Source organism: Haliotis rubra, unplaced genomic scaffold, assembly GCF_003918875.1.
Source record: "Haliotis rubra isolate DU_JTF1 unplaced genomic scaffold, ASM391887v1 Scf7, whole genome shotgun sequence".
Taxonomy (NCBI): Eukaryota; Metazoa; Mollusca; class Gastropoda; order Lepetellida; family Haliotidae; genus Haliotis; species Haliotis rubra.
In genome coordinates this window covers 4,150,615-4,175,185 of record NW_025767412.1, presented here as the reverse complement: position 1 = coordinate 4,175,185, position 24,571 = coordinate 4,150,615, and the positions used below count along the sequence as shown (strand labels likewise).

At 39.9% G+C, this 24,571-nt stretch overlaps 1 protein-coding gene across 1 annotated transcript; it reads right to left on the bottom strand.

The window, feature by feature from the left end:
* Nucleotides 1–2,476: 2,476 nt before the first annotated feature.
* On the bottom strand, nt 2,477–22,021 carry LOC124258611 (putative universal stress protein SAUSA300_1656). The gene is made up of 4 exons (XM_046692676.1): nt 21,753–22,021; nt 14,493–14,585; nt 4,439–4,545; nt 2,477–3,070 (listed from the first exon to the last, which is right to left on the bottom strand). The coding sequence occupies exons 1-4, from the start codon at nt 21,988–21,990 to the stop codon at nt 2,828–2,830; spliced, it is 681 nt and encodes a 226-aa protein (XP_046548632.1). The 5' UTR covers nt 21,991–22,021; the 3' UTR covers nt 2,477–2,827.
* Between the last annotated feature and the right edge of the window lie 2,550 nt (nt 22,022–24,571).

The window sequence follows — 24,571 nt, the reverse complement described above, 5'->3', positions numbered from 1 at the left end:
TTAACCTTGTTTTTGTACACTTACAACACCCTGCAGGTCTTGGAACGAGCGCCGAGGCTAGTGCAAATTGGTTTATGGCTATGTCTGAACTCCTCGATAATAACCGGACAGGGATTCCATACGTCGAGAAAATCAACACAGTGATGAAAGGTATGGTGTCAAGACTAAGAATGTCCTCCTCTAACAGAGGCACCTTTCATTGACATAGTTCGCGTTTCTGGCCCTCATTTCAGCAAACCTCTTTAGATTACCCACAATTTTTAGTGCCACGAAACGTCCTTAAAATTGGCAAACATCCCGCTAATGCCGGGTTAGAATTTGTCTTCAGTAACCCATTCTTGTCGTAAGAGGGGACTAACGGGATCGGGTGGTCAGGCCCGCTGACTTGGTTGACACATGTCATCGTAGCCCAAAACCTCAAGATGTTAATCACTGGATTGTCTGTTCTAGACTCGATTGCTCGATTATTTAAATCTGCAATATTGCTGAATGTGGCGTTAAAAACAAACAAACAAACAAACGCTGATGCCAAAACAGGTATGGTGGTATCCCGTCATCAGACGTCTTACGCTGGGTGTAACAACGCTTTGAACAATATTCTAGTACTATCACGGCTTGTCAGCTGATCTCACAGGTGATGCTGATCTCACAGGTGATGCTGATCTCACTGGTGATGCTGATCTCACTGGTGATGCTGATCTCACTGGTGATGCTGATCTCACGGGTGATGCTGATCTCACAGGTGATGCTGATCTCACAGGTGATGCGGATCTCACAGGTGATGCTGATCTCACAGGTGATGCTGATCTCACACGTTTACAACTTTGGTGAAACCTACGAGCATGTGTTTTATGCTGATAATCGGGACGTACCGAGATTCGAACCCAAGAGAAGAAGTTCCTGGCTTGCCGAAGGGACGCAACTCTGTACAGTGAAATGACAACTAAGACAGCTGGGCCACCCATGTCCCTTCTTACAACGGAACGGCTTTATCGTCCATCTTATAGAAGTACTGACTGATGTATCAAATTGCACCGGCATTGGTCGCATACATGAAAGCAAGAACATTTGAGACGCATTCATTTGTTTCGCTCTGCATCAGCACAGCACTTCCTTTGTTTGATATGAGCTAATGCATAGGTAACTATCATTACGATCACGCGTGTCACTAGTGGATATCTGATGTCGAGACCAGGGCCCCTAAAGTGGATTGTATTTCCACATCAATGAATGCACACTTGTCCGTATGAGTGCAACGTCATAAATCTGAAACAGTGGCTTAAGGTGACCTTGGCGACACAGACTGTGTGTGACGTCAAGAACCGGTCATATTCCTCCCATAGGCCTATGCCATGTAGTGTATCGTGTATTGAATTGTGAGAGTGCAGAATGTCAGATTTATCACTCTTGAAATGGAGTCCTCTCAACACTATGACTGCGTTAACACTGGCAATATCCATATAACTTTGAGCAGCATATTCCTCCCATTCTTTGTAGTATCTGAAATTGTGAAAGAATGCCAGCAATCCTCTTGAAATGGAGTCCTACCATCACTGCGTTAACCCTGACAATATCCACAATACTTTGAGTAATAGATCATTCTTTCGATCATCTGATTCCCTTACCATCATTGCTACTGAGTAGTTAATCATCTGATTCCCTTTATTGCTATAGTTAATATGTAAGGAGTGAGTTTTTAGTTTTACGCCGCTTTTAGCAATATTCCATCAACATCACCAGAAATGGGCTTCACATATTGTACGTATATCCATCTGGGGAATCGAACCCGGGTATTCAGCGTGACGAGCGGACGCTTTCCCCATTAGACTAAACATATCAACCTAGCGGTAATACTTGAGGATCTATAGTTTCTTTAAAAATGCATCATGTTCTGAAAATTATGTTACATTCTTGATAGATTTCAGCCTAGTGTTTCGTTGGGGCAATTTGCCTCTTGAAACTGAACTTAGTTCATAGATTTACTGACTGACTGACTTAATTTTGGTTTTACGCCGCATTTAGCAACATCACGGTGGGGGACACCAGAAATAGGCTTCACACATTGTACCCATGTGAGGATTCGAACCCGGATCTTCGGCGTGACGAGCCAACGGTTTAACCACTAGGCTACCCCACCGCCCCTCATAGATTTACATGTGCAGCAGTTCCGGTCTTGTTCTGCTTTACTTAAACACATTGTCGCACTTCCGATTAAGGTTAAACTGCGCAAATCCTATTTAATATAGTAATATAGTAATGCTTCATAGTTTGTACCTAAGTGGGGAATCCAATGCTAGTCTTCAGCGTGACAAGTGAACGTTTTAACCACTATGCTCCTCCACCGCCCGAGTTAATCTGTAAAGCCACGATAGACCAACGACACTAAAGAGAAAGAATTGGTTGGTCCTTGACTTCGTTTTAGTATAATTTGTATTAATACATTTTATCTGTGCACACATGTATAACAGACCCACTCTGCAAGTGATTAAAAAGGTTTAATAATCCATCTTTTGCATCACAAATACATCTCTCAAAAGCACCTTTTTTTCTGCTCTCGGAACAACCCGTCACTCTCTGTTAAGTGTAAAGCTTAACTTTCCTGTAAGACTGTTCTCGGCGAAGCATCCAAAGGCCAATCGGCTCTGTGTATTGGGCGGTATAACAACAACTATTCAAATACTGTGTCTTGAAACATCAAGTTAATACTTCAGTTTTATATTCTGATTATACATTCCACAATACGTATTCTGAGGTTATACATCTTAACAGTCAATTTCACTATTTACATATATCCCGGTCTCTGGTGGTCATGGATACGGTGATGCCTTCACAGGTTCCATTTATGCCCGATGTTTGCGTGATGCTCATGACTGTGTTTGTGCCGACATATGACGACGGGGATGTGGGAATGGTGAAGGACGTAGTCGCTGACGCTGCCGAGAAAGGTACGTCTGATGGCACCGAGACCGCGACAGCCAATGACAATGAAGTCGGCATCCTCTTCTTCTGCGCCTTTACAGATCGCGTCACCCGGATTGTGGGACGAAACAGCCTTGACCTTGCCGCGCATCTACAGACAGACAAGGCATACTCAGATTACCTGTACATGTGTATACATTCACAGCAGTGTATACATGTGTATACATTCACAGCAGTGTATATATGTGTTATAAACTAACAATTCGAGTGATACAAACAGCTGAATGCAGACATTGGACTAACAAAGCCATACTTATGTCTTATCAGCACTGATATTTAACTCGGGGCGGTTGGGTAGCCTAGTGGTTAAAGCGTTGGCTCGTCACGCCGAAGACCCGGGTTCGAATCCCCAGATAGGGTACAATGTGTGAAGCCCATTTCTGGTGTTCCCCGCCGTGGTGTTGCTGGAATATTGCTAAAAGTGGCGTCAAACCAAACTCAGTCAGTCACTCAGATATTTAACTCCTCTTTTTCCTCTAAAAAGTATCATGTCACAGATTGAATTATGTTTCAAACTCTGTGTTAAATTATTAATATAAACGTTCACGTATTAACAGAAACGTACATAGTTACTAAGTGCTTGTTATAGTTCCCTTAAAAGTTCTTTATATAGTCCGTATCATGATATCACCAGATCCCCCATTCTAGAGCAATACATCTTAAGATGGTGCGTCCTGATACAAGATATAATCCGACACTATGTACCCAAATGTAAGACAACACGTGCCAACCACCATCAGACACCCGGTGTTAAACAATGGACACCGACACACAAGCAGGATCAAACTGGGTTCCTACATGTTTACAATGCGGAAAGTCCATATCTTGTGCCCCTCCCGTGATATTACCGGAATTGGCTAAATGCAAACCATACCCACTCTGTCATTCTGTGATCAACCGAAAATCATTTTCAGGATTATTCTGAGGTCTCGAGAAAATATGGGGTTATTCCACCCCACAAACCCCTTGGTTCAGGAAGGCATCCAACTACCCACCATTCCATATCGCTCTCCGAGTACTGGCGTGTAGTGAGTGAGTAGATGCAGTTTACGCGCCACTAGCGTGAGTGAGTGAGTTTAGTTTTACGCCGCACTCAGCAATATTCCAGGTATATGACGGCACGCGCCACTAGCAATACAACACCAAAACCACAGCGAGGTACAGAAATGGGCTTCCATATTCTCCCGATAAGGTGGGTTTAGCCTGGTGGTAAAGGCGTCCGCTCGTCACGCTGAAGACCCGGGTTCGATTCACCACATGGGTACAATGTGTGAAGCCCATTTCTAGTGACCTCAGCCGTGTTATTGGAATATTGCTAAAAGCGGCGTTAAACCAAACTCACTCACTCACTCATTCCATATTCTACCCACGTGGAGAATCTAACCCTGCCTTTGGGGTGATGCGCGAATGCTTCAACATATGTGCTACCCCATCGCCGCGAAATGCTATGTTAACGTACCTCTCTTGTCAGCATCTTCTCCTTAAAAAAATGTAGTTTCTCTTCAACCTTCTCCTTCTCCTTAGCCAGATGGTGAGCAATGTGATCGGTGTCTATGTTGTAATCTCCTGGATACAGGAAGATGCATATTAGAAAGGGTGCAGTATTCGTGTCAGTAAAAGACAACTCTTACGAAACCCACATTTTTGGTCTAGTTTACAGAAATCGAACTCAAATTCATAGCGGATCCGGACAGATCAAGGGGAACTAAACGACTTATGTCTGCCACTCTGTCTCACAGTCCCTGAACCACATTATTTCCTCTTCCGGCCAGCCCTTTCTGCAGTGCTAAAGCCTAAATAAAGCAAGTTTATATCTGAATCTTCCATCTCACTTGGACTCCTTTTCAATTTAAAAGGAATTGTTTGTTTGAAGCAAAGTTATATCTATTCAGAGACTAAGTGTTAGTTTATGTCTCGAAGCAAATGCTGAGAGCCATTTACCGGTAGCTTTTGAAGTATGCCAAGTAGAAATAGACATAGCTTTTTCAAGTGGCATTTTAGAAGCTGCTATGACGAAGAAACAGATAATTAACCTTTTAATCTTATACTCGATTATCTAGTGTGTTATCTCTTCATTCTCATTTGATAAATGTCTTGGACTGTTACCTACGCCTACGATAAGTTGGTTTTCAGCCCAACTAAAGGTAACGATTGTCACGAGTGAGATAAATTCGTTACTAAGCTAAAGATTCATGAAGGCGTAAAGGCGATGACGCAACTTCAGAAAAAAATATCTATGGATCCAAGGTATTTACCTCTTAAGCACTGACATATAATACACTGGATGATCGGGCGTGTCAGATCCTTGCGTTGACTTTGTTCGTGGAAAATGTCAATTGACAATGTTATAACTTTGGCTTGACGTTACAGACAGCAACGAAAAAAGGACAGCGTAAAGCTAATGCTAAATCCAGTGATGAACAAGCCACACAATGTGAACAGGGCTCACCTAATACCCCTCACCAAAACTCATTTCCAGCTGAATAACATGTAATAGTTAGCATTCTTGACACAAATACAATATCTGTATCAAACTTTGCCCTGCACCTTTCCTATAAAAAGGAGTGAGTGAGTTTAGTTTTACGCCGCACTCAGCAATATTCCAACTATATGGCGGCGGTCTGTACATAATCGAGTCTGGACCAGACAATCCAGTGATCAACAACATGAGCATCGATTTGCGTAATTGGGAACCAATGACATGTGTCAACCAAGTCAGCGAACCTGACCACCCGATCCCGTTAGTCGCCTCTTACGACAAGCATGGGTTACGGAAGATCAATATTCTAACCCGGACCTTCACGGGTACTATAAAAAGGAAGCGATTACCCAAATCTGTAAACTATCCATTAAAATATCGTAAAGTTATTGGTTGAACAAATCCGGCCTGGAAGGTTTTCGCCGAGTTGAAGAGATGTAATTTGTTTTAATATTATATATAATTACAAATATGACAAGTAAAACATTGCTTTGTTCATCTCCTATATATTTTTTTTAGTTTGGAGGATGATCCCTTAATTTGAAACCAATCAAAATAATCAAAGGTTCAAAATAAGTAAACTGCCGCAACTGTTTCAAGAAATATATAATCTGAACTGAACATTGCACTGACCCCTCCTTTAGACAAAGAAGCAAAATTTAATACCATAATGAAACTTTGCACTCTCCTTAAAGTGGCTCCCACAATATGTAAAACAACCCAGCCAACCAACCAGGTGTAAAAAGCCATGCTGGAATAAACTGAATTCCAAAATTATCGGTTCCGAGTCGATCATATACTGCCCTAACCAAAATTACCTTAACCGCAGATGAAATTCATTTCCTAAAGGAATGAGTAGGTGTGAGTCTCGTGTCACATGCTCATGAACGAAAGATCCGCTGTTTGGGGTATGTTTTGCAAGGCGATGTGTCCCCTCAACTACTGCCCCCAAACACCCAAGACATATTAGGGAAGTTTGTGTCTTTTATCTTGGTTGCTTAAGTCAGTCCAGTAACTACTACTTCCTGGTTATCAACTGCATGTTTTGAAGAACAGGCTGATGCTGAAGTTGACATCATCTGCTTTGAATGTCACATCACTTGCCATTTATCAACCAGGCGCTACTTAAACCGAATTTATATTTACATATGTTGAAAGTTTAAGTGGGAACGTTACTAAGGTCACAAGATACTTGTCACGATTTATGACAATAAAGGATCAGCAGTCTGGAATTACAATAATAGGGTTTATTATTATGACATGAGATATACTTTGCATATGGCCTCGTGTTAAGACCTTTTCCCGTATTGCAGTATACCTCTGACGCGACCTGCTAACATCGCACTGAGATTTGGTTTGGTTGTTGTTTAACGCCGGACTCAGCAATATTCCAGCTATATGGTAACAGTCTGTTAATAATCGAGTTTGGACCATACAATCCAGTGATCAACAGCATGAGCATCAATCTACGTAACTGGGATACGATGACATGTGTCAACCAAGTCAGCTAGCCTGGCCACCCGATATCGTTAGTGGCCGACAAGCATGGGTTGCTGAAGACCAGGCCTCGATTTCTCGAAACAAACTTAAGTCTGAGTTTTGACTTAAGTTAGAGTCTTGACTCAAATTTGAGAAAACGCAGGGAAATGCATTTCCCAGAATGAACTGAAATCCATATCAAACCCAAACATAGTAGACAATTTGAGTTTGGTAGATAGATTACTTAAGTTGTTTGGGTTTTTTATTTTAAAAATGCAGTTGAGTTAAAAATTCAGCTGTTTCAAATTGTCCAACTCAGTTTGAAATTTGAGTAAAAACTTAAGTTTGTTTCGAGAAATCGGGGCCTGTTCTAACCTGGATCTTCACGGGTCCCTAACACTGAGATAAATATAATGGTTCTCAAAAAGGGTAAGAATATCCTAGACTAACTATCGGGGAAAGGATATATCAATGGTTTTTGCTCCTTTGGAGTAGTATACTTGAGAAATGAATTTGATCTAATTGATCATTCAAGAAACAATATCTCAAAAACCTCGCCGCTTGGTTTTATTACCAGTTCCTTTGGCATACACGTGTCAAGCACAAAATCCAAACCAATAGATTTAATGAATTAAAGTCATACAAAGCCTCACGCCCTGTTCCCTGGCTATGTCAGACTGTAGCTGTCGACAGTTGAAAACATCATTAAAACATTACCTGAAGAATATTAAGAGGCATTCTATGTCAAGGCCGCATATAAAGCTGACAGGTGGGGTTCCTGAAATTTACTACTATTCTGCTTGTGCCTTCCAAACATGATAGAACGTAATTCGACAGAACAATTTCTGCCCATACATTTTCTTCAATACATATTTAAACTTGGAAAGGATGAGACACTAAATAATGTCCTACACTAAGTAGTTTTATTACCAATAGAATTAAGATAACTCTTTCAAAATTAGGTCTTTATTTTGTTTAAACGGATATGTGATACAGAAAAAAATACTGCTTAGAAACCGGTAAAATGTATAATCCTAGTGTAAAACAATACAAATGGCCATGGTAAACACGATCAATCTTGTGTGGTGTTTCTCAGCGTTGTATGTGTAAATCAATCCTTGTATTTTGTATGCACTGTGTATGGAGTTTGCAAATCAAAACATTGATTACACAACAGTCTCGTATCCTGTTGACTGGGTTCCGTCCTATTGCGCAACTTAGGACAATAACCAGTCCAGAATTTTGAGACCAATTCATTTTACTGGATACAATGTAACATATATATTAATCAGTATTATCTGATACATCTAAGCACTTGTTTATTGCAACACTACGCTCCTTATAATCCTTGCAAACATGTCGTGCAGTGTGCTCTGCGTACAGCAAGCTCTGCCTTTTCCCGTATTGCAGTATACCTCTGACGCGACCTGCTAACCTCGCACTGAGATTTGGTTTGGTTGTTGTTTAACGCCGCACTCAGCAATATTCCAGCTATATGGCAACAGTCTGTTAATAATCGAGTCTGGACCATACAATCCAGTGATCAACAGCATGAGCATCAATCTACGTAACTGGGATACGATGACATGTGTCAACCAAGTCAGCTAGCCTGGCCACCCGATATCGTCAGTGGCCGACAAGCATGGGTTGCTGAAGACCAGTTCTAACCTGGATCTTCACGGGTCCCTAACACTGAGACAAATATAATGGTACTCAAAAAGGTTAAGAATACTCTAGACTGACTATTGGGGAAAGGATATATCAATGGTTTTACTCCTTTTGAGTAGTATACTTGAGAAATGAATTTGATCTATAGTATGTTTTGCAGTGAAAACGTACCAATGAATTTCACTTTAAACAAAAAAAGTAAATCACATAAAGTGAAATTAAGATTGCGAATCCTCATGATTTTACCTTGCCAACTGAACTTTTAAATCTCAGAATTTTATTCAACTTAGGATAAAAGTTGTTTAACAAACGATCATAGTTTCAAATCGCTATTATTGGTTTGTATTACAAGGAAGTACGCGTAGTAGTTGGAATATTGAAACAAATGCACGTACGGTCAGTGATGAGCGTTAACTTAGACTACTGTAGAAACCAACCCTTCTTGTTCGGGGTTTCATTTAATGTGCATACCCCTTGTAATACATACCAATCATAGCGATTTGAAATTATGATTGTTTGTTAAACAACTTTATCCTTAGTTGACTAAAATTCTGAGACTTTAAGGTTCAATTGGCAAGGTAAAGTTATGAGGATTCGCAATCTTAATTTCACATTATTTGGTTTACTTTTTGTTTAAAGTGAAATTCATCGGTACGTTTTCACTGCAAACAGACTATAATAGATCATTCAAGAAACAATATCTCAAAAACCTCGCCGCTTGGTTTTATTACCAGTTCCTTTGGCATACACGTGTCAAGCGCAAAATCCAAACCAGTACATTTAATGAATTAAAGTCATACAAAGCCTCACGCCCTGTTCCCTGGCTATGTCAGACTGCAGCTGTCGACAGTTGAAAACATCATTAAAACATTACCTGAAGAATATTAAGAGGCATTCTATGTCAAGGCCGCATATAAAGCGGACAGGTGGGGTTCCTGAAATTTACTTATATTCTGCTTGTGCCTTCCAAACATGATATTTTTGTACCGAAACAGGATAGAACGTAATTCGACAGAACAATTTCTGCCCATACATTTTCTTCAATTATATTTAAACTTGGAAAGGATGAGACACTAAATATTGTCCTACACTAAGTAGTTTTATTACCAATAGAATTAAGATAACTCTTTCAAAATAAGGTCTTTATTTTGTTTAAACGGATATGTGATACAGAAAAAATACTGCTTAGAAACCGGTAAAATGTATAATCCTAGTGTAAAACAATACAAATGGCCATGGTAAACACTACCAATCTTGTGTGGTGTTTCTCAGCGTTGTATGTGTAAATCAATCCTTGTATTTTGTATGCACTGTGTATGGAGTTTGCAAGTCAAAACATTGATTACACAACAGTCTCGTTTCCTGTTGACTGGGTTCCGTCCTATTGCGCAACTTAGTACAATAACCAGTCGAGAATTTTGAGACCAATTCATTTAACTGGATACAATGTAACATACATATTAATCAGTATTATTTGATACATCTAAGCACTTGTTTATTGCAACACTACGCTCCTTATAATCCTTGCAAACATGTCGTGCAGTGTGCTCTGCGTACAGCAAGCTCTGCCTTTTCCCGTATTGCAGTATACCTCTGACGCGACCTGCTAACCTCGCACTGAGATTTGGTTTGGTTGTTGTTTAACGCCGCACTCAGCAATATTCCAGCTATATGGCAACAGTCTGTTAATAATCGAGTCTGACCATACAATCCAGTGATCAACAGCATGAGCATCAATCTACGTAACTGGGATACGATGACATGTGTCAACTAAGTCAGCTAGCCTGGCCACCCGATATCGTCAGTGGCCGACAAGCATGGGTTGCTGAAGACCAGTTCTAACCTGGATCTTCACGGGTCCCTAACACTGAGACAAATATAATGGTACTCAAAAAGGTTAAGAATACTCTAGACTGACTATTGGGGAAAGGATATATCAATGGTTTTTACTCCTTTTGAGTAGTATACTTGAGAAATGAATTTGATCTATAGTATGTTTGCAGTGAAAACGTACCAATGAATTTCACTTTAAAACAAAAAGTAAATCACATAAAGTGAAATTAAGATTGCGAATCCTCATGATTTTACCTTGCCAACTGAACTTTTAATCTCAGAATTTTATTCAACTTAGGATAAAGTTGTTTAACAAACGATCATAGTTTCAAATCGCTATTATTGGTTTGTATTACAAGGAGTACGCGTAGTAGTTGGAATATTGAAACAAATGCACGTACGGTCAGTGATGAGCGTTAACTTAGACTACTGTAGAAACCAACCCTTCTTGTTCGGGGTTTCATTTAATGTGCATACCCCCTTGTAATACATACCAATCATAGCGATTTGAAATTATGATTGTTTGTTAAACAACTTTTATCCTTAGTTGACTAAAATTCTGAGACTTTAAGGTTCAATTGGCAAGGTAAAGTTATGAGGATTCGCAATCTTAATTTCACATTATTTGGTTTACTTTTTTGTTTAAAGTGAAATTCATCGGTACGTTTTCACTGCAAACAGACTATAATAGATCATTCAAGAAACAATATCTCAAAACCTCGCCGCTTGGTTTTATTACCAGTTCCTTTGGCATACACGTGTCAAGCGCAAAATCCAAACCAGTACATTTTAATGGAATTAAAGTCATACAAAGCCTCACGCCCTGTTCCCTGGCTATGTCAGACTGCAGCTGTCGACAGTTGAAAAACATCATTAAAACATTACCTGAAGAATATTAAGAGGCATTCTATGTCAAGGCCGCATATAAAGCGGACAGGTGGGGTTCCTTGAAATTTACTTATATTCTTGCTTGTGCCTTCCAAACATGATATTTTTGTACCGAAACAGGATAGAACGTAATTCGACAGAACAATTTCTGCCCATACATTTTCTTCAATTATATTTAAACTTGGAAAGGATGAGACACTAAATATTGTCCTACACTAAGTAGTTTTATTACCAATAGAATTAAGATAACTCTTTCAAAATAAGGTCTTTATTTTGTTTAAACGGATATGTGATACAGAAAAAAATACCGCTTAGAAACCGGTAAAATGTATAATCCTAGTGTAAAACAATACAAATGGCCATGGTAAACACTACCAATCTTGTGTGGTGTTTCTCAGCGTTGTATGTGTAAATCAATCCTTGTATTTTGTATGCACTGTGTATGGAGTTTGCAAGTCAAAACATTGATTACACAACAGTCTCGTTTCCTGTTGACTGGGTTCCGTCCTATTGCGCAACTTAGTACAATAACCAGTCGAGAATTTTGAGACCAATTCATTTAACTGGATACAATGTAACATACATATTAATCAGTATTATTTGATACATCTAAGCACTTGTTTATTGCAACACTACGCTCCTTATAATCCTTGCAAACATGTCGTGCAGTGTGCTCTGCGTACAGCAAGCTCTGCCTTTTCCCGTATTGCAGTATACCTCTGACGCGACCTGCTAACCTCGCACTGAGATTTGGTTTGGTTGTTGTTTAACGCCGCACTCAGCAATATTCCAGCTATATGGCAACAGTCTGTTAATAATCGAGTCTGGACCATACAATCCAGTGATCAACAGCATGAGCATCAATCTACGTAACTGGGATACGATGACATGTGTCAACCAAGTCAGCTAGCCTGGCCACCCGATATCGTCAGTGGCCGACAAGCATGGGTTGCTGAAGACCAGTTCTAACCTGGATCTTCACGGGTCCCTAACACTGAGACAAATATATATGGTACTCAAAAAGGTTAAGAATACTCTAGACTGACTATTGGGGAAAGGATATATCAATGGTTTTTACTCCTTTTGAGTAGTATACTTGAGAAATGAATTTGATCTATAGTATGTTTGCAGTGAAAACGTACCAATGAATTTCACTTTAAACAAAAGTAAAAGTAACATAAAGTGAAATTAAGATTGCGAATCCTCATGATTTTACCTTGCCAACTGAATTTTTAATCTCAGAATTTTATTCAACTTAGATAAAGTTGTTTAACAAACGATCATAGTTTCAAATCGCTATTATTGGTTTTGTATTACAAGGGAGTACGCGTAGTAGTTGGAATATTGAAACAAATGCACGTACGGTCAGTGATGAGCGTTAACTTAGACTACTGTAGAAACCAACCCTTCTTGTTCGGGGTTTCATTTAATGTGCATACCCCTTGTAATACATACCAATCATAGCGATTTGAAATTATGATTGTTTGTTAAACAACTTTTATCCTTAGTTGACTAAAATTCTGAGACTTTAAGGTTCAATTGGCAAGTGCTAAAGTTATGAGGATTCGCAATCTTAATTTCACATTATTTGGTTTACTTTTTTGTTTAAAGTGAAATTCATCGGTACGTTTTCACTGCAAACAGACTATAATAGATCATTCAAGAAACAATATCTCAAAAACCTCGCCGCTTGGTTTTATTACCAGTTCCTTTGGCATACACGTGTCAAGCGCAAAATCCAAACCAATAGATTTAATGAATTAAAGTCATACAAAGCCTCACGCCCTGTTCCCTGGCTATGTCAGACTGTAGCTGTCGACAGTTGAAAACATCATTAAAACATTACCTGAAGAATATTAAGAGGCATTCTATGTCAAGGCCGCATATAAAGCGGACAGGTGGGGTTCCTGAAATTTACTAATATTCTGCTTGTGCCTTCCAAACATGATATTTTTGTACCGAAACAGGATAGAAGGTAATTGACAGAACAATTTCTGCCCATACATTTTCTTCAATTCATATTTAAACTTGGAAAGGATGAGACACTAAATAATGTCCTACACTAAGTAGTTTTATTACCAATAGAATTAAGATAACTCTTTCAAAATTAGGTCTTTATTTTGTTTAAACGGATATGTGATACAGAAAAAAATACTGCTTAGAAACCGGTAAAATGTATAATCCTAGTGTAAAACAATACAAATGGCCTTGGTAAACACGATCAATCTTGTGTGGTGTTTCTCAGCGTTGTATGTGTAAATCAATCCTTGTATTTTGTATGCACTGTGTATGGAGTTTGCAAGTCAAAACATTGATTACACAACAGTCTCGTATCCTGTTGACTGGGTTCCGTCCTATTGCGCAACTTAGGACAATAACCAGTCCAGAATTTTGAGACCAATTCATTTTACTGGATACAATGTAACATACATATTAATCAGTATTATTTGATACATCTAAGCACTTGTTTATTGCAACACTACGCTCCTTATAATCCTTGCAAACATGTCGTGCAGTGTGCTCTGTCGTACAGCAAGCTCTGCAAACAAAAACCTGGCAATCGTGGAAATCTCAAAGCGAGGCTCTGCCGCTAGAACAATGGCGGTCTGGTACGGACTTGATATTACTAGTATATCAATCACATTGTGCGTTACAGAACTACACTGAATAAGCGCAAAAAACACATAACAGATGTAACCAGTAAGCCAGATGCATTGCAAATCATTTTACGACCTCATCAAACTGGGGCAGTCTGTGACGTCTTAGTTAAGGTCATGCTGCCTCCACCTCGCCATAAAATATAGAAATACGATGTTGTTAAAGTTTAAAATTAAAATTCATTTGTAAATACCATTTTCTTATGAAACAAGGAATTGGAATTCAGTGTAACCATAGTTGTTTGTGATATCTATTTTCACTTTCACACGAGAAAATTCGGATCGTAAGAAAGTAGGTCATTGTCTGAATAGATTAATGAGACTCATGCTTCGGTTTGATCGAGTGCCTGTCTCAACAATACCGAATATAATATACAGAAAATAAATATTGTTAATTTATATAAAAAATTAATATTGTTATTTTTAATAAAAAAAAAAATAATGATGATTTAACAGCTCCAACGAAGTTGACCTACGTCAACGACTACTCCCAACCCTCACTCACTCACCCTCGGTCCACGTGGCCTTCAGAATGTCCTCCATCTCCGGACTTGTTAGCAGGACGACGTAGTCATTGGCCTTCTTCAGGTTCGACAGGTAGACTGCAACAAACAAGGCAACAATGACAAAAATAGAAAATTACATTAGTGAGTGAGTGGGTTGGGTTGGGTTTTACGCTGCTTTTAGCAATATTCAAGCAGAATCACGGAGGGGGACACCAGAGATGGGCTTCACACATTGTACCCATGTGGGGAATCGAACCCTCGACGAGCGAATGTTTTAACCACAAGGATATCCCACTGCATGAAGGAGAATTGGTGAAACCTATGTACTGAGTGAGTGAGTTTAGTTTTACGCCGCACTCAGAAATATTCCAGCTATATGGCGGTGCCCTGTAAATAATCGAGTCTGTACCAGACAATTCAGTGATCAACAGCATGAACATCGATCTGCGCAACTGGGAACCGATGACATGTGTCAACCATGTCAGCGAGCCTGACCACCCGATCCTCTTAGTCGCCTCTTACGATAAGCATGGGTTACTGAAGATCAATATCCTAACCCGGACCTTCAGGGGTAGGCCAGATATGAGTTAAAAGTAATAGTCATATGTTTCAAATCTCTTTATTCCATTACTGAAGAGGCCACAGGCCTATAGTACAAAATATAAAAACAATAATGGCATACAATCACAATGTTTGCAAACGTTATTTTCTTTGTTCAAAAGCATGGTGGATATACATACCAAGTTTACGAATATAAGTTGTATTATTATCAAATTAAATTTAAACATGGTAGGATGTGAATAGTAATATTGTGGTAGATATTTTCTCCTTAAATAAGCATAGTAAGGACATACCAGCAAAAAGTGGAATTCATCTTCAATTACATTTAGTGCACAAAATTTGCACAATCTGTTTTCTCTTGGAATATTATAATATCTGCCCTTCTCGATCATAAGATCATGTGAAGAGCATCTAAATCTGGATAATGAAACGTGGAATTTTCTAAGATTAATATCGTATAGGTATTGCTCTGTATGGAAAAAAGATTTAAAAGTACTGTAAAAAGTGGATTTGGGCGACTGTATTAAAGATGAGTTCCAGGTCTGAATGTACATATATTTTAATCTTTGCGATAAAGCATTATAAAATGACTTTGGGCAGGTAATCTTTTGTGACAAAAATACATCACTAAAACCACAATGATTTAGTAAATTTCTAACATTCGTTACATTCGTTGATTTTCCGTTGGTGTCAAACAAATACATCATGTTATAACATTTCTTAGGAAATCTTGATGCAGGCATATTCAAGAGCGTTACCCAGTATTTGATAACGTTTATCTGTGCTTCTAGATAAAGTGGGAAGCGACCGCATTCACCATAGATCATCACATTTGGGGTATTTAATTTAACTCCTAAGATTTTTTTACACGCGTACAAGTGAACCTTTTCCAATGCTTCCAACCGAGAAAAGCCCCAAACTTCTGCCCCATATAGCAAAATTGGTTTAATTTTTGTATCAAATATTTTGAAATATATTTTGAAATTTACATTGCCCAATTTCTTATAATTACTGTAAATGCCCATAAAAACCTTCCGTCCCTGTAAAGCAGCACTATTACCATGATGATACCATGATAACGTATTGGCAAAATGGACCCCTAGATATTTATATCCTTTAACAACTTCTAAGTAGTCTCCGTTATAAAGCCATTTTTCTGATTTGGACAATTTAACGCCTTTCTTAAAGACAACAACCTTTGTTTTATTTGCATTTACATTAAGCTTAAATTCACGGCAATGGCTTTCCAGCAAGGTAATTTGTATTTGTAGACCCTTCACTGTACTTGAGAACATGATGACATCATCAGCAAACAATAACAAAATGCCTTAACAATGTCCGGGTGCAACTGAATACCAGCTGTACAATTTTGATACACAACTGACGCTAATTCATTTATAAAGAAAATGAACAGAAATGGGTTTAGTATACAGCCTTGGCGTACACCAATATTGCAATCAAATGTTGATGACATAACACCATTGTTACGCACACATGCTTTCACATTGTTATATATATTACATAATAGTTTTCTCATTTTGCTACTCAAGCCGTTCTGGGTGAGTAGTTTCCATAATTTGTTCCTATCAACCGAGTCGAATGCCTTGGCAAAATCTACAAATAAAACATAAAATTTACCACCTTTACGTGAGATATAACGCTGTACAAGGCTTTGAAGAATAAACATATTGTCAGTGGTGGAGTAGCCCTCTCTAAAGCCCGCTTGTGAATCGTGAATTTTATCTTTCGTTAGTCGCCTCTTACGATAAGCATGGGTTACTGAAGATCAATATCCTAACCCGGACCTTCAGGGGTAGGCCAGATATGAGTTATAAGTATTAGTCATATGTTGCTGAAGACTGCTGTCAATGTCATGAAGTTGTTTATAGCGGCCCTGCAGTTGAACCAATGACTTCAGATCCAACCTTTGACAGTGATTGGACAACGCTTGTAATATGGACACTATAAATTGTTCACTGGTCACGAGGGGGGCATGGGTTGATGTACATAGAGGGTACATCAACCCATGGGCCCCGAGGGACCGGTGAACAACGTATTTATCTTACCGAACACCTTAATGTTAATTTTAAATTGTTTGAAGCACGGGTACAAATCTTTTTGCAGCCATCGCTTGATTTTGCTCACAAGAAAAACAGATTTAGAGTTATCTCCCTTCCATCGATTTGCATTCGCAAAACGTCGGTAATTTCCGTACATCATACGTGATTCAATGTAATTCGAGATAAAGAATTACTACCACGAAGTACCAAATGAGTTGCCATTGACAGCGGGGTACATTGAAATGTACCTCGCTTGTAAGCGGGGTACATTGAAAATAATAGAAGAGCGCTCAGGCAATCAGAAAGCCACATTTATGTGTGAGGTAAGATAAACGTTTATGTCACCTCTAGGTCAGTATAGCCACAACTGTGCGCCATCTTGTTGGCAGAGAGGCCACCGCTGACTGGGTCTCTGGCGGTCCATACCGTAACTAAGCATGTCGGGATCTGTGGGTAATACGTCCCTCTAACCCATAACCAACTTTTCACCAGCCAAGGAAATCCCTTTGGGTTTAATGTCGAATTATAAAAAATCAATTCGAAGAAAAATATAAAAATTTTGACATAACTTTCATACGCCGCCATTCACTGGGTAGTGTTGCTCTGGGCACACGGGAAACCTATGATCGTAGGTCGCCATCCTACCCATGCTTGTGGTACAAATGCCTGAGTCCGTTTTTTCTCGCTTTAAGGTGACGTGCCATGACATAACGATAATATGCGCGTTACATGCACTCTCACTCATTCACTCACTCTAACTCCACACGGACATAAATAGTCAGGAAGAGACATGGACTAGAGAAGGCTTTTTTACTCTTAACTCGAATGCGGAAATCATATAGTACTAAAATCCAACTCAACATTTTATGTATTTTATCAATATTTTGGGACACCGAAATGGGTAGCCAATGGCTTATCTATGGTTTGTCAACAAGTCAGAAGTGTTTGGTACTAATTACAACGTCTCTCGCTTTGTAAAGAAAGAACATTCACATCACGCAAAACCCATAAATTAGTTAGAACTCTTTACCTTGAAATTAATTTTGCAAATCTAAAGAGTAAAACGTGGAATTATAGCATAATTTATCTCACAATTTGTATATCTGATCACAACTAAAAGCTTCAACAGGAGCATAGGCTACCATCGGCTGGTTCTCGACGCGTCTCATTCAACCGTTTACTCTTCTGGGTCAGTTCGCCCATGACGTAGTGTGATGAGTTACCATTAGTCCTGGCCGTTGATGTGAACATTATGTTTACGCGTAGGAAATGTCATCCATCTCATTAGTTCTATAAATACCCGCACATTCTTATCTCAGTTGATTCAATTATAAACGATTTTGTAAAAGGGCGAATATTACTTTCAGTGTGGCATATGCCGTATGCCATACTGATAAACTTTGGTCTTATAGTATCTTCAAATGTTTACAAGTCAATAAAATTGGCAGTGTTTTGTACAAAAGCTACTCACTTAAAGTATATCATGGCGATCTCTCCAACGGTATGAGTTACAAGCATATTGGTTGAATATCCCGACAGGGATTAAACATCTGTAGAGGTCGTGGAGATGTCAGCCTTTCAGATCTGTGAAACCCCTAGACCTAGCGATTGAAGTTGGCTATGGTAGGGAATTATGAGTGAGTGCGTGGGTTTAGTTTTACGCCGCTTCTAGTATCATTCCAGCAATATCACGGCGGGGACACCAGAAATGGGCTTGACACACATTGTACCCATATGGCGAATCGAACCCGGGTCTTCGGCGTGACGAGCGAACGCTTTAACCACAAGGCTATAGCCCCTAGGGAATGGCGACGGCTCTGAGAAGGGTTTTTTCAGAAAAGACGAGGCAGTTGATCCTCCATTAAACCGTTAAACACCCTCAATGTCGGTATTCTAGCATTATGGTGCGAATGTGAGACAGTGAGCATTGTCTGATCCACAATTAGCATTATCAAGACAATAGGGACACGATCAAGTGGTTCATTCAGATTCCTCTCACGTACATGTCACCTTTATGTAACTTTCATGAGGGGGACATTTCAAAGCCAAGGACAATGTTCGGCGTCAGCCTGTTTCGTCTTACATCAGTCGCCAGCACGAGACATTGTACCAGAAATAGGTCATGAGATGCAATGAGGCTTGCAGCTGACAGCTGAGAAGTTTGAGCTTTCGACACTGATCAGAAAACATTCAAAACCAATCTTCACAAACATATATTTACAAATTTAATAATGTTTTCTTTGGTATGAGATATTTTGGATCAATTTTCTTTGCAGCAAATGTCAACGTGTCAGGTGAATGAATAGCGTGTCCATAAGCTGAACTTAAACGGGTCAAGGGTCAAATGGGGGTCGAGGGTTAGCTCTTCGGTGAGATTTCAACCGCTGCATTTGTGATAGCTTTGCCTAAACAACGAGACTTATGCGCCCGTATTACAGCTGTGACCTCGAAAGTAACACGCGCGTCAACAAGCTATATCTCAAACCTGGGACCCGTATCTGAACTAGACATGCATTACATAATCGTGGCTTCATGGCGAGTAAATGCCGACCTTTGTACCCAGAACATTTAAGCGTTCATTGTGGTAATTTCTATTAACTGTGGGTGCCTCCTTGTAACGGTCATTGCTTACGAATAGGACTCGATTTGCCTAATTGCATCCATAGACTCACTTGGAGCAGTCTATATTTAAACCAAAGTGAGGTGAAATTGGGTTTAACGTCGTGCTTGAGAATATTTCGCTCATATGACGACGTGCATGCGTGTGTATGTGTATGTGCGGCTGCTTGTACTAGCCCAGACTGAAGCTGGTTTTATAGTGCTAGCCCACTGAGATACCATGCCGCAGTGAAGCATGAATACCCCACTCAGACACATTATACTGACTCCGAGCCAACCAGTCCTTGATGTACCCATTAATGCCGAGCGCCAGGCAGGGACCAACAAGTACCATATTTTAACGTCTTTTGGTATGACGCGGTCGGGGATCGAACCCGCGACCTTCCGCTCTCCGGGCGGACGCTCTAACCACTACACCATGGAGGCGGTCCTTTAAACCAAAGTACAACCTATAGTTAAATATTACATTTCATGAGAGAAATGACTTAGCTATGATGATTCATCAATATCTAACATAGATTGGGATTTACTGCTTTTATTAGTTGTATAGTGCGAACCAGTTGGTCCATAGTTTCATCATACAAGTTAAATGTCTTTATGATGGCAAATATCATCGTTAGAAATTACAGAATATACATTTTAATCATTTAATAACTATAACAGACACCAATTGTGCTATAATATCTGCGCATAATGTAATTCTGAAAACCTATCCAGATGGTATAACGAAATCGAGCTAGCTCTTTTTCCACTATTAACCTAGGCAATAGTTTATATTGTAATCGTTCAAAAACGTTTAGTTTCATAATATTTCTAATGTTAGGTGACCTAATTATTGCCATTGCTATCTCAGATGAAATGTAGACATTCCCATTCAACAAATATATTTCCTGGTATTCGAATGGGGTTAGATTCTATAATATTTATCAAAAATGTACGATATTAGTTAAATCTCTGCATTTCTCTTCTTTTCTTTAGCGTTGAAGTGGGAGTTTTAATTGCGGAGTTGTTTCTTAATGGTAAAACCTGTTCAACTGGGCCACTGACCACGTCCATTAATGTCCCTGATGTCAAGGATAACACGAAATGAAAGCCATTCAACGGGGCGCTGTTCCCCGAGGCAGCCAGATCTGACATATCATCTGAATCTAAGCGACAGCTTCGTTACTGGCGTGATATATGTTTCCCTTCTCCTTGAATGCAAGACTGAATGTGCTTCTAATGGGACGGTTATCTGTTACACATTGGAGATCGAGTTTTCATATAAACTATAAACAAACGTTCGACGAGTAGTATGACACAGTATTCGTTCTGAACAAAATGAAATACATTCTTGATCTGCCTTTGATTTCCCCAAATCTCTGTCGTCTTAAAGCGAGGTCTATAAAGGTTCGGGCCTCTTTGGAGTCCAGGCAAGACTGATAACTCTTGGTTTATTGGGCATATTAACCAAGCAGTTTTCGACTACTCTTATACACGTTTAATTTTTTCATGTTTTTGTTTTGTTTTTTTCTTGACTGGACTGGAAAGGAACACATTGACATGAACACCGATCTTTACAAACTCTTCCTGTTAGACTGTTTAAGAAAAGGCAACAGGCTTTGGTACTTGTTCTTTTTTCACTTCATAAATGCATAATAAAATTCTTATTGTGAGTTGTAAAGCGACTTAATGCGACCAGATGGGCACCTTTATTGCCGTTGCATGACTGGCTGTTCGAGTGCAATCTGCCGTCTTCACATGTGAATGCCACACAATGTATGTAGAAAATGAGTATCACGACATACCTTCGATATACTCGCATTTACACTTGACTTAATGTGTGAGTATTGATTATCTTGAACAACCATCACGTAGTGTTCTTATTTCCAGATGACACCACAACTAGCGTTTGTTAATAATGCAAATATGAATGTAATCTGTCTCGTTGCACACCAGGCACATATAGCTACTTCAGGCAAACCCTGCAAATTACTAAACAATGTTCGTCAGCTCGGAGGAGAAATGCAACATTTCAACTTACAGTCAAGCGCAAACTCCGAGTGGTGGCTCCCGTCAACGGCCACCACAACTACTCGGCTACCCTCGGGGGGACCTGCGTGATCGTGGTCGTGCGAGAGGATCTCCTTCTTAATAAAACTTCCAGTCGACTTTGCAGCCATCTTTACTCTCCCGTTGAACAATGTCGTCTGCTTCAGCTCTGCAACGCGGTGTGTTCGGTTGGAGGAGTCGGGTTGCGGCTTACTGAACGCGGAGGTCATTTTCGATTGGATATATAAGACATGACGCGGGTTTACCATGTCATATACACACGAGAGGAATATGACACCGCAAGACAGAGTGATGTTGATGGGGCATTAAAGGTTGATGTGAACTTTTATTCGGTGTCACTTTACATCCGTGGAAAATAATATTACATGTTGTTGTAAATGAAGACGACAGTATAGAGATGTTAACTGAATCGTCAGTATTGCGTACCATACAAACACATACACCTGAGGTATATCAGTAGTTTTTGAAGCATGATAGAAGGAAGGCGAAAGCATATATTCAAATATACACAGAAAGATCGTTGTTAGACTATCCTTTTTGTATAAAAAGGAATATGTCAGGTACACCTGTATATACAACACGGAATATGTCAGGTACACCTGTATATACAACACGGAATATGTCAGGTACACCTGTATATACAACACGGAATATGTCAGGTACAACTGTATATACAACACGGAATATGTCAGGTACACCTGTATATACAACACGGAATATGTCAGGTACACCTGTATATACAACACGGAATATGTCAGGTACAACTGTATATACAACACGGAATATGTCAGGCACAGCTGTATATACAACACGTGATATGTCAGGTACACCTGTGTATACAACACGTGATATGTCAGGTACAGCTGTGTATACAACACGGAATATGTCAGGCACAGCTGTATATACAACACGGAATATGTCAGGTACACCTGTATATACAACACGGAATATGTCAGGTACACCTGTATATACAACACGGAATATGTCAGGTACACCTGTATATACAACACGGAATATGTCAGGTACACCTGTATATACAACACGGAATATGTCAGGTACACCTGTATATACAACACGGAATATGTCAGGTACAACTGTATATACAACACGGAATATGTCAGATACACCTGTATATACAACACGGAATATGTCAGGTACACCTGTATATATAACACGGAATATGTCAGGTACAACTGTATATACAACACGGAATATGTCAGGTACACCTGTATATACAACACGGAATATGTCAGGCACAGCTGTATATACAACACGGAATATGTCAGGTACAACTGTATATACAACACGGAATATGTCAGGTACACCTGTATATACAACACGGAATATGTCAGGTACACCTGTATATACAACACGGAATATGTCAGGTACACCTGTATATACAACACGGAATATGTCAGGTACAACTGTATATACAACACGGAATATGTCAGGTACACCTGTATATACAACACCGAATGTGTTGTTACAGCTGCACGTACAGCATGCATTGTCTTGGTTACATGGTCACGTGCAGCATGGAATGTGCTGATTACACCACAAGCCGGCATATGCAGCACGGAATATGTCGATTACACCTGCAGGTACAACAAGGAATATGTCTGTGCGAGGACATGTTGACAACAAATCGGAGATGAGGTACTGAGAAATCTTAGTTGACTAAGGCAACTAAGGGTAGGAGTATAGATACAAAATTATGCCTTATGTGCCAATGAGTGTATATCTTTGACCGTTGAGGAGTACTATGAACGCTTGCGACACTTTGCCCCACGTTGGGCGCCAATGTAAGACTTGGGGGTCCCACGCTCCCTCTTGCCCCTGTCATGTGACAACATAGCCCCTGGGGATTGGCTAAAAAAACTGTTGCTATGGAACCCATAGCACCAGTGCCTTGAGCCCCAGAACCCTATCAGATAACTGGTAAAGGGCAGGATATTGGGTTACTTGTGCAAAAGACTAGGACAAAATATCCAGCCTTTACACTCTCCCCCCCTTTAAGGAAATTTTGTAACCCGGATTGAAATCGGTAAATACAAATACATGATTAAACAATGCTTCGGGTGAACAATCATTCGTAACCCTCTTGTGTCACACATGTATGACCTGACAATACTTCTTCGTAAATGGATCCCAGGAAAAGAACCTAGTGCTTCGTCGCTGGCGCTGGGATCTACGAGGAGTTTCCGGCAAGGTCATGATAACAGTCTCCTCACAGGGGAGAGACTGAAGTGGTTCCTCCGCAGCAACTGGATCACTTATAGCAGAGTCCACAGAGTTCTCAGATAGGTCTGGCTCACCACCAGATGATACAGATCACAAGGGGCGATGAGCGATGTATCCTCATTGTCCGGATCTTCAGGCAGCCTATCTTCTTTTTGATGTAGTTCTCCTGAGTCCCCACTCTCCATGGGTTCTGATGGAGCAGCTTCAGCTTCCACTGCAACCGTTTCCCAGGTGAGGGGTCCTGCAGTGGTTGCCTCATTCTGCATACCGGGAACCACTTGGATTGCGGGGACTTCCTCTACAGTAGGTTGTGAGTATGGCAGCACCTGCTCTTGTGGTTCAAAGGGTTGAGCCTCAGGGTTCAAGCTGCTAGTGGGTACAGCTCTAATAGGTTCAGGCTGTTGGTACCATACATTGACAGTGTGTAGTTCGTCTTCAGAGGATTCCAAGATGTCCTCCGGTTGTTGATTTCGGGTTCTGGATCTGGTAACAGGCTGCCTCTGACATTGGTTTCTTTCTGGTTCATCCATATCTAGGGGCAATGAACCA